Here is an 11,866-nt window from a genome sequence, read left to right as displayed (position 1 = left end):
TGTGAGCACCCACTGTGTTTTAGTACCGTGTGAGGCACTATGGCTGCTGCAGCATGATGGCAGCCAGAAGGTATGGTGGGCAAGGGCTCTGGCCTGGCTCTGTGGCCTGGGGAGAGTTGCTTCCTGCCTTGGAACCTCAATGTCTAGCACACAGGCAGCAGAGGAGGGAGGTGAAGATGGTGGGCTCTGGACTTGACATACTTGGGTCTAAATTGGGGCCTGTCATTTAGTGGCTGTGCGACCTTGGGGAGTCATGAGGATAACAGCCCCTGCCTCACTGGGTTGAGGAGAAGTAGCTGAGTGACAAAGCTCAAACAGTGCCTGGCATAGAGGCAATATTCTGACAGCCTTAGCTGTTATTACTCTCCGTCCACCAAGGCTAGCCTTGCTTTGACTGCTTCTCAGAGCTGCTCAGAGGAATGGTATCAGGGATTATCAGGTTATGTTCAGGGGCGACCTGACGACCCGCGGGTGCCTCATCATTCATCTTGTGCAGGGGCGGGCTGGGCAAATTGCAGAAACTTTCACACTCAGCAAAGCCTTCTCTCGCCTGGGAAGCATCATTTGTATGTTTCTTCTCTACCAGTCACACATCCCCACAGGCCTCGGAAGCACCTGTCACATTTTTATTATTTGCTCAGGGCCTGCTTTCTGATAGAATGTGACCCCCACGAGGGCAGGCAATGCATCTGTCTTATCCCTTGATAATCCTTAGAGCCTTGAGTGGTCCAATCCATGTTTGTTAACTGACTGACTGACTGATAGGCTGGCTCACCAACTTAAGTTGCTCTGTGATGTTAAACTATTCTATACATCCTTGCTGTGGCTCAGGCCATGGCATCTGGAGCCAGACCCCCTGGGGTCGAAATGCAGCTATGCCATTGCCTAGCTGGGTGTTCTTGGGCTTGGTTTTCTAGTCTGTGGAATGAAGATGACAACAGTACCTATATATGCAGGTTATTGCAAGATTAAGTGAGGTCATCCATATAATTCACTCGGAGTGGTGCCTCTGACTAGTGAGCCCCATCAGTGTCACTTATTCTCATGCTTATTGCTGCTCTAAGTAAGAGGTGTCACTAAATTGGAACAGATACATGGAATCTGGCTCTGGCTCGTCTCTGATTTGCTGTGTGATATTGGGGATGCACCTTGCCCACTCTGGGCCTCAGTATCCCCATTGGTGACTGAGGGCTCTGAGAAGATAAGCTCCAGAGGCCCTTCTATTTAGACCTTCCAAGAGTCTGTGTTCGAGCCTCTCCAGTTCTGGGAGCGGTGGCAATGCTGGGGAGCCTGTGGGAGATGTAGCTTCCTGAACCCACTCCCAAACTCTCATTCCCTCGATGTAGCTGGGCTCTGGACTCCTCTGGGCACACTGGGGCAGGCGTGAAGAGCCTGGTTGGGGGATGCCCTGTCCTGTCTTTTTCTGGAAGCCTGGTTCAGTGAAACCATGTGGAGTGGTAGTTGAGAGCTCAGTGGGGCTCTGTAGCCAGAATACCTTGTTCAAACCAGAGGGGATGTTGTTGGATAAAAGAAAAGCAGGCTTGCCTCACTTAGCAGCTGCCACGTGACCCTGGGCAAGTACTTTAACCTCCCTGGGCCTCAGTTTCCTCATCTATACAATGGGGCAATAATAAGTACAAACTTGTTGAGTAGTAGGCTGTATTAACTTAGGTAAAGCGTGTAGACTAAGGACTGATACATAGTAGGCTATCAAAAATGTCAGGCATTTTTCCAACCTTAGATGATCTGGACATTCAGGAAAAAGAAAAATCTCCTAAGTTTTACCAACCTTCCCTCCTACAAGGCCAGTCTGTCCCAGTTTACAAAGCCCTTCTGGTCCGCCATATGCAGGCTGTGCCAAGAAGAAAACCAAAACCCAACGAAGGGCAGACAACCACCCCAGGTCACACAGGAGGGTGGTCGAGCTAGGCCAGGCCAAGTCTCTTGCCTTGCAGCCAGTTCACCCTCAGCGCCTTTCTGGTTTCCAGGGCCTGCTGGGCTGCCCTCTGACCCTGGCCCCCTGGGAGCCTGATCCCAGGACTGTGGGGTCTGTAAGTCTGGTCTGGATTAGACACGCTGAGAAGCAAAAGCTGGCCCCCCCAGCTGGCTGCCTGGCAGGACCCGGGCTACAGCTGCTGAGGCTCACAGGGACATAAATCATGGTGGCAGGAGGCTTGGGGGCTGGGACCACCTTAGCCTCTTCAAGGGCACAAGGGCCTGAGAGTCATGGACAGGGACGCCTGGGTCTACTGAGGGTATTTTCCATCTTCTGTTGGAGCAGCTGAAGCAAGGGCGGGTCGAAGGGGGCCAGGAGACCATCTGGCAGGCCTTACATCTTAGTGAGCCAAGATCTCAATTTTTAACTTTTTCTTCTGCAATCATTTACATACATACAGAGACGTGACAAAAGTAGCTCAGAGAACTCCTATAACTATTTACCTGGATCCACCAAGTTTAAATTTGTGACATTTGCTTAAACCTTCTCTCACTCACACACGTTATTTTTTTCTGAACCATTTGAGAGTAGGTCACCTCCATCATATTCTTCTGCCACTTCATCGTACTCCTTAAGGGTGTATTTCTTAAGCACAAGCAGATCCTCTTACATAACCATACCGTTAGCAAATTCAGAAAATGTGACATCGACACGATACTTTTATCTATTGTTCTTATTCCTATTTTGTCACGTGCCCAATAATTTTCTCTATTGCATCTCCCCCCTGCAGAACAGGATCTAGTCCAAGGTCGTGTGTTGTATTTTGCTGTCCAGGTCTAGACTCTTGATGTCACGTCCACATGAAGTAAAACTCACAGTAGCAGGATATGCAGACAGGGTTGAACAAAGATGTTCAACTTTATGTGAATGCCCTGATGGTTTTATAAATCCTCCGTTTAATGTTCTCATGATAATGCATCGTACTTGTGACTGTGTAGGTACTTACAAGTTAACTTACCAAATATGCCATAGTTTTTGGAATTTTGTGTTGTGGTGTTTTTGTATTTTAATCTGATAGGAGCCTCATAAAATGGAAGTAGCCTGGGCCAATGAAGGAAAAAAATGAAGTGGAGTAGCCCTGGGCTGGAGGAAAGGGCCTTGCATTCTCAGCCCTGCTCAGTTCCAAATGCTGTGTGGCTGTGGCCTATTGCTGTCCCTCTCTGGGCTTCGGTTTCCCCATTGCTATTGCTGTGGGCTACCTCTGAGGCCTCTAACTTGTAATTGTCTTTTGGAAGGGAGCCCTGTGTAGCAAGGAGGAAGACATTAGTTCCTGGAGGCCTAGTAGGGCTGGGGACTCACTGGGTGACCTCAGGCAGCTTGCTTTCTCTGTATTAGCTCAGTCTCCTCGTTGCAATGGGTTCTAGATCATCCTTGCTCCTTGTGTCTAAAACGATTTGGGTGGAGGGTGCAACCTGGAACTTAAACGTTCCCTTCAGGGTCCCAGGTAGCCTGTCTGAAGTTGGTCATCCACCCCCTCAACCCTGAGTTTCTTCTCCCCAAGCTCCTTTACTCCTCTGGCTCTGAGTCACCCTCACTCAGGGAGCCTGGAGAAGCCTGGCTGGGCTGGCCCATTCTGAAGGCAGAAAGTATGTGTGTTGGGGGCAGGGGTGTTAGACAAATGGCCCCTAGAGGTACTGCTCCACAGCTGTGTCTCTCCCAAGTCACGTGTTTGGGCTGGCCTTGCAGCTCACAAAGGCTCATAGACATTAACTGTCCATTACCCAGGAACTCAAGGAAGACAGCAAGCTGCAAAATGTGCAGAATGGAACACTACGCAGGCGTGAAAAATATGAAGCAGCTCTTTGAACACTGGAGAGTTGAATTATGTAAAAAAATCCAAGTGCAGAACAGTGTGTAAAAATGCTACCACTTGTGTGGAAAAACAATACATATGTGACTTGCCCGTATCTGCAAAGACTGTCTCTGCAGGAATCCCCAAGACATTGTCTCTGAGAGCTGGAACTGAGTGGCTAGGAGGGACGGACACTTATTGTCAGTTTATTCTCTTTGTGTCTTTTGAACTGTGAACTCTCTAAGTGTATTATCTATTTCAAACGAAATATAATTGAAAGAACCCAGTCTGAGAACAAGTACGGGAGTGGCTCCTGGGATGCTCCTAATTGCATTTCTTGATCTACATGCAGGTGTGCTCAGCCTGTGACAACTCATTGTGTTGTGCACTTAACAGCATGTGCACTTTACTGCATGCATGTTATACTTTGGTAAAAAGTTTTAACTCAGTATGCGGTAAATGATTGTTTAAGTGTATGTGTATGTTTCACAAAAACTGCGGGATTAGTGTTAACTGGTTGTCTTTGGGATAGGTGACATTTCTAGGGTATTGTAATGTTTTGTTTTGTTTTGTTTTACAATGAAAACATAAGCAGAGAAACCTATAAATACTTTTTCAGAAACAGTAATCAGTGTAGAGCATTTCCGAAGGACACACAGGAAACTGCTAACAGCCGTTGCCTTTGGGGAGGAGCCTGAGGGAGGTATGTACTTTCACTGCCTACTATTGGATACAATTTGCATTATTTACCCAGTGCATAAATGGTCTATTAAAAACAGTTTAACAAGGCAAAACAAATACTTATCATTCTGCCCCAGCTGTTCTTGCTGGTTAGAGATCAGGCCAAGGAAGCCCAGAGAGGTCAAGCAACTTCTCAAAGGTCACCCAGCAAATCTGGTGGCAGAAACGGGCCTCTAGCCAGAGCACCCAAGTGTCTGTTCTGCCCCCACTCCCACGTTTCCTGCCATTGACGAGGTCACAGTCTTTTTCCTGTGGCTTTGCCAGGGGCTGCCTAAACCTGGACATGGGTAGGCGCGGGGAGTGAAATGTGCTTTCCTAATTAGCTCCCAAAGGGGAAGAGCGACTGCACTGGGACACAGGATAGGAACACCAGTGTCCCTGGAACATTAGGCAAGCAAGGTAGAGGGCACTTGGTAAGCTCTCCTGGGCAGGACCTGGGCCCCTTGGGGCCCTCCTTCTTTCATGTCTGATACCAAAGGGATTAAATGTGGTTATTTTTTATGGCCCATTCCAACCTGGACTGGCAATTCTGGCGAACCCCTTGTTCTTCTGGGGCCTTGGTTTTCATCTGCGAGGCAGACAAGATGGGTCTGGCCCACCCCTGCGGTGTCTGGCACAGTGAGGGTGCTCGGTAATCTGGTGATGTGCAACACGGGCAGCCCCACTTCAGGCTCAGTCAGATGGTCAAATGCTGCCAAGTGGATACAACCATGGACTCTGGAGCCAGGCTTCAGGAGGTCAACACTAAAAAAAGGTGTTTGTCAAATAAATTTAAAAATAAACATGTAAGTATACCTTGAGGAAAGGGTGCTGCCTGGCCCTGCAGCCTCTCCTGGCCCTCTCCCTGCCTTCTCCTCCTTCCAGACTCCCAGGCTTCTCTGATCCTGGCTGTACAGGGACTGAGCCCTGGCTGGAGAGCCAAGAACTCTTGGCTCCACCGACCAGCTATCCCTCTTACTATCTTGGCTGAATCTGTGAAATGGGGAAACACCAGCCCCCACTTCCCAGGTCTGCTGGGAGAATAACGGGTCGCAGGGCCGAGCATTCCATCTGCGGCATTTACAGGCCAGCAGAAGGAACTTACTTTAGGCTTTAAAGGTGGATAGACCTCACACTGTCACCCTGCCACATGCCAGCCACACACCTTTAGGTGTCATCGTTTCTCCAAACCATCTTAGCTAAAACAGGGATAAGAATATCCCCTTTTAGCACATGCTCATTTGCACATGTGGAAAACTGCCTACACAGACCTATTTGTAAAGACAGGGATAACAGAATGGTTAAAGTACAGGCATACCTTGCTTTATAGCACTTCACAGATGCTGCATTTTTTTGAAGGCAAGACCCTCCACCAAAAGATTATGACTCGCTTTATCGCGATACTCACTTTATTGCGGTGGTCTGGAACTGAACCCATGGTATCTCCGAGGTATGCCTGTATGGTACATTCATAATGTGGAATAAGCAGCTACTAAAGGAATGAGGAGACCCTATATCTCTGTGTTCTGATTTGAGATGACAGCCAAGCTTGATTGAGGAAAAACAGGAAACAAAAAAAGGCAAGGAGCAGAAAGCATGTGTAATGTGCTACATTTGAAGAGTAATTGATAGGGAATAGGGACCTCATGAAACACTGGTAGCTGAGTCTGCCTGCAGGAGAACTGGTAGCTGGAGGACAGGAGATAACTGTTGGTGATACCCTATCACCAACTCTTTTTCCATATACCCTCTTGTACCTTTTGAATTTTGAACCATGTGAATGAATATATTCCTTATTCTAAAATAAATAAAATTAAGGTTTCTTTACCAACCACACCAGACAACTAACAGGTGTTCAAGACGACTGTGAGGGAAGTTTAGTTATCTTCACTTCTGCAGAGGGGTCTTCCTGCCTTTCCTCAAGCACCCCCCTTTCCAGGGCACAGGGCAGCACCTGTGATGTCTGTGCCTCTGCCAAGGCCCAGGAGAGGGGTCGTCTCTGACCTCTGATGTCCCCAGGCCCCTCCTTTCCTCAGTTGGGAACATCTTTTATTTAAAAATACCTTTTATTTTAAACCCACCAATTTCTCTCTCTCTCTCTCACACACACACGCACACACTCATGCACAGACATGCACACACCCTTTGTCACCAACAGTCTTTGTTTTTCCAAAAGTTTTGCCTTGTCTCTGACCAGTCAGAGCTGGGGCCAGCTGGATGGGTCTTCACAGCTCTCCAGGGTGGAGTGGAGATGTCCTAGGGGGCCTGCCCAGAGGGTCATGGGCCCAAGCCATTGTCCTCTGGCTTGCACAAAGGAGGGATAGGATTGGCTCCTGGGATCTGTCTTCTCCCTTGTTCAACCAGTGGCTGGCCTCTTGCCTCTTTTTCCAGGGTCCTGCTTGGAGCAAATACCACAGGGGTCCAGGCTCATCTCCGCGGCACTCGAAGGGGGGCCACCCCCCTCACCTTCAAGCAGCTGCCCCCCAGATCACGACGGCCACCCTATGAAGGGGGGAGAAAGAGGTATTAGGAGGTTTGATCAGATGACCATGAACATTGAAACTAACCTCTATGTCCAAAAATAGGGGACTTAATAAATAATCACAGTTAGCCACACAGTAAAGTTCTCTGCAGCACAAGGCGGAAGAAACTCTTTATGGACAGAGAGGAAATGATGGCGACATAACATTGTTTAAGGGCAAAAGCAAGAACTGAGAGAGAGGGCACATAAGAAATTGCTAATGAATTTCCTTAGAGAAGAGTAATTTGATGACGGGGAGACAAAATGGGAGGGAGGCTTTTTTACTTCCTTTGCTCTTTTTTACCTTTTTTGTTTCTTCCCCACGTGATTTGTTGCTTTAAAAAAAATTGAATACATTTTAAATCATATTTTATACCGAAGGGCAAAACAAACACCACAGTGGTTCTCCCCACTGCCCAGCTTATGTCCAGTGACTTACTCATCGACCTCAAAAGTAGACTATGGATTTCTGGCCTCCCTGTCTTCTTTCAGGGTGTTCCTTCGACCAGGAAATATGCTCTCTGGTCCCGTCTCCCTGTGAAGGTTTCTCTATTCCTACAATTGCCTAGCGCTTCCTGTCTTTCCTGGGACATTCCAACAGGATAACTCAGAAGAGTAAGACTGGTTTTTCTTTGTCCCCCATCAGGCTGGGACCTGGGGGAAAGTTCTTCACTCTGTGACCCCAGTTCCAGCCCAAGGCCTACATGGAGCAGGGGCCAACAGATGCTGCTTGAATCAGTGGTGCTCATTGGAAGAGGAGCTAATGGTGGCAAGCCCTTGAAGCCACCTGTCCTTTTACCCTGCAGAGGCAGTCTCTACCCAATATTCGGAGATCCGACAGTGGGTTTCATCCTCGCTGAAAGCCAGTGAGGTCACAGACATTAAAGCACTCCCACTTTGGAGGCCTCAAGCCATTGAATGACTGGTCCAGAGGCACCGAGCCAGTTGGTGAAAGGGCTGGGCTGGAAATCCATGTTGTCCAAGTTTGTCCTGTTTCCAAGACCCAATGGTGTCTGACATCCCACTGTAATTGCTCACCCCCTAAGCCTGGTAAGGTGATGGGACAGGCATCTTTCTCAGCCAGCCAGAGCAATAGCTGACCATCTGGGAGCTCTGCCCCCTGCTCCCCTCCGCCCTTGGGCCCAGGTTGGGGCAGATCCATCCAGATGTGAACCCAGCCTCCCTCGAGGCTTTCTGGGCCCAGGGACAGCGTGTTCATTCACAGGCAAGGCTATTTTGAGGGCTGAGGCCACAGTCCCAGCAGAGCCTGGGGCTTGGGCTTCTCAGACAAACTCTGGCTTGAGTGTCTGAGAAGGGGGGTTTGAGGGTAGGAGGAGGGGTGTGGGAGAATGGGGTATAGTGTTGAGGATGGGGGCTAGAAAATCAGCCTCCCACTCTCTCACTCTGTGTCCTCAGGGACAGGGAGAGCCACCTCCATCCCAAGTCTGGCAGTCATCGACAGACCTTGGTTCCAAGAGAATAATGGGACTGTACACCTCCCTGAACCTCAGTTTCTTCATCTATAAAATGGGGACAAAATAATTCTACTTGCCAGCCCAGGGTGTAGTAAAACGCAATTGTAGCTGTGAAAGAGGCGTATAAACTGCCATGAGCACTTCTAAGAGGCCCTGAGTAGGCCCAGCTTTTTTGTCTCTTAGGAACTCAGCACCAAGGGCTCTGGGAAGCACCAGGGTTAGGAGTTGGGTCCCAGTGAGACAGATCTGGGCTTCAGTTCCTGCTCTGCCTTGGACTACCTGTTGGACTTCAGGCAAGTGATTTCACCTCACCGAGCCTCGGTTTCCCATGTGAAAAGTGGAGTTACTGTGAGAATTATACACGTTAACGCAGGTAGAGCCCTTAGCAGTGTCAGGAACATAGTAAGTGTTCCATGAATGTTCATCAGTATTATCATCAGCATCATCTGGTAATGTTGCCTCCTCGCCCCACTGCCCTCTGTGCCACTTCTGTTTCTGAGCTGGGTACATACACTAACTGCGGAGGGCCTTATGAGACAATCCTACCCTACTCTCACCCTTAAGTGACAAAAGGGGAAACAAGGCAGAGACAAGAACCCTTTTTCCATTTTCCACTTGCTATTTCTGCTACGGAGGGCCACCCTTAGCCTCTCCTTACACAGGAAGATGTTCCATGGAGATCCCAACCCCGGAGCAGACAGGTAGGAGGGAGATGGTAGCTCACAGTGAAGGGATAGGGTCTGAAGCCTTGGAGCTATCTGGCCCCCAAAGCTCAGAAGGGAGCCCCCCAGGAACTCTCCAAGATAGTTTTCTTCCAGTTGAGTCTTCGAGGGGCCAGAGCTGGCCAGGATTGCCCCTTTCACCTATTCCCAGAGGAGCCTGTGGGGTTGAGAGCACAGCTTCTGCAGCCAAATTTGGCTGGGTTCTTGGTCCCATAGACAGATTCCAGGGAAGCAGCCAGATCCAGACGAGGCCCGATGATCTGTGGGACTGACCTGAGACTCACAGAGAAGCCGCCCTGCCTACCTGCTGTGGGGGTGGGCATGTGACAGACAGACATTCTCCCCCAGGCCTGTAGTTACAGGGCTCTCCCACACTAATCTTTCCCACCTCTCTATCAGGCAGGCCTGGGTTAGAATCCTGACTCCATCAAGGGCTATCACTGACCCAGGGACAGCATCTCTAAGCAGGTAGGGATAAACAGAGCACCTCCTTCCCTGGTTGCTGAGGGTTTTAAAAATAACGTGTGAAGAGTGCTTAGTACAGGAAATCAGTGATCATCCAGACTGCTGTGATTAATGTCACTGGCCAGTCTCTGCCTCTCTTTTGTGCTCTGCCTCCTTCAACATCTTCCCTTTTCCTTCTCTAGGCCATGTTATCTGACTCCCGCACTCTTGCCATGCCCTTCTCCTAGAACACCTGTACCTACCCCCTCATCTGCCTGCTTCTATTCCTAAGCATCCACCAGGAATTTAGCCCCTAGGTTGGGGACTTCCTTTGGGTTATGACAGTCCCTTTGTGTACCCCCTCCCCACCATTAGACCACAGTATCCAGGTCCTCATCTCCTTGCCCTTGGCCTTGACACCACACTGGGAGTTCCTGATTGTGGTGGGTGGAGACCCACAACCTGCTTCTCTGGCAATGCTCTCAGAGCCAACGCAAGGCAGCTGTTGGGTAGTTAAGGTTTGCTGAACCCAATGAATGGGTGAAAGGTGGTCAGGGAATATCACTGAGGGCCCGGTCAGCCCTTCACACTCCAGGCTGGACACTAGAAAGCCCACCTCAGCTTTCCAAACCTGGAACACTGACTGGGCCATGGCTGGGAGCAGCAGGGACTCTCAAGAGAGTGCAAGTCTAAGCCTAAGAAGACTGATTTGGGGAAACTGAGGCAGCCAGGCTGTGAGTACGATGAGCCAGAAGGGAGGAGTCTGAGGCTAGGATACAAAGGCTTCCCCAGGAGAGAGTGAAGCAGGGGACCTAGGGCAGCCAAGACAACCCGAGACTGGGCCTGACTCCAATCTCCCACACCGTTTCACTTTCCAAGTCTGTGGGCCAGTCTCAGCCTCAGTTTCCCCAGATGTAAGTGGTAGCTTCTGGAATCCAAAGTTTTCACACAGACCAGCTTCTCTACTGTAGGAAAAGCCCAGGCCAGAAGCAGGAAAGGTGGAGGATGAAGCAGGATCCTTAGGGCCTGGGCAGGAGGAGAACCAACTTTCAGCCAGGAGAGCCCCCTTGGCTACCTCTCCTGCTACCCAGCCTCATCCACCACCGACCAGCCTGCTTCTCATCCTTACCCAGGACAGACCACAGGAGCTTTACTCCAGCTCTGCCCAGCTGACTCAACAGTGCCCTCCCCCAACACTGAGGGCTGGGTGACCTCAGGGGACTCCATTCTTCACTCCTACTGCTCATCAGTTGGGTACCTCAGGCTCTTGGGTGGGGGCAGGTATGCCCTTTTCTTCTCAGTCTCCTGCCCTTAGATCAGGTCTTGGATAGGGGACAATTGTTTCAAGGTCGAGGTAGCTCAGAGACACACATAACCAAGCAAGCCCAGAGCCTGCCTCTGGCTTCCCAGCTGAGTAAATGCCGGCATTTACTCTCTGAGCCTCAGAGTCTCATCAGTGAACTTCAAAGCCTCATCAGTAATAACATGGGCAGAATCACTACCTGCTTGATGACCTTGTGAAGGAAAAAAAAAAAAAAAAGACCAGGAGCGCATCTCGGTACAAAGAGCTGAATAAATGATGGCCTTTGTTATTATTTCCTCATGCTCTCTTCCCAGCACACCTTTGGTTAGTTGGGGTAGGAGGGGGCGTCCTTCGATGAGCAGTCTGCATCTTCTAAGCCAAGCGTGAGCTCTGGGCTTTCCTGTTCCCCTTTTGATTGGGAGACATTAAGCGAGTTCTGTTCCATACCAAACCCTGGACTTGGAGCACCGCACGCCCGACGAACTCCACGTCGCGTACCCCTCTCTTCACCTCTCTCTTCTCCGCCCTCTTTTGCGCCCTAAAAGGCCCCGTCCCCCCCTTACCCCTGACGCCACGGCCGCTGAGCCGGAGCGCCGCGCACTCACCCCCTTGCGCTGGTTGCTGAGGCAGAAGGTGCAGATGGAGCGCGGCTGGCGGCCGCCGTCGGGGGCTGCGGGGACGGCGCTCTTGGCACTGCCCGCGGCTCGGAAGCACGGCTGCCCGTCGTCGGCCGCGTCGCCCAGCAGCAGCACGTTGGCCAGGTGCGCGATGTAGCTGGACGCCAGGCGCAGCGTCTCGATCTTGGACAGCTTACGGTCCACCGGCTCGGTGGGGATGAGCGTGCGCAGCGCCGTGAACGCCGTGTTCACGCTCTGCGTGCGGTCCCTCTCCCG

The 11,866-nt window shown here is 50.4% G+C and overlaps 1 protein-coding gene across 1 annotated transcript in view; it reads right to left on the bottom strand.

Annotated features, from left to right (window-relative positions):
- Window positions 1-6,575: 6,575 nt before the first annotated feature.
- The window catches only part of TCF15 (transcription factor 15), a 10,245-nt gene continuing 4,954 nt past the window's right edge, over window positions 6,576-11,866 (bottom strand). Inside the window, exons 2-3 of the mRNA XM_025039715.1 lie at window positions 11,579-11,860; window positions 6,576-7,010 (exon numbers count right to left, since the gene is read on the bottom strand). Of these exons, the coding sequence (XP_024895483.1) occupies window positions 6,936-7,010; window positions 11,579-11,860 (357 nt within the window). The 3' untranslated portion in view covers window positions 6,576-6,935. The remainder of the gene's footprint in view (window positions 7,011-11,578; window positions 11,861-11,866) is intronic.

The sequence above is a fragment of the Pteropus alecto genome, unplaced genomic scaffold, assembly GCF_000325575.1.
Source record: "Pteropus alecto unplaced genomic scaffold, ASM32557v1 scaffold45, whole genome shotgun sequence".
Lineage (NCBI taxonomy): Eukaryota > Metazoa > Chordata > Mammalia > Chiroptera > Pteropodidae > Pteropus > Pteropus alecto.
This window is presented reverse-complemented; position numbering and strand designations above follow the sequence as displayed.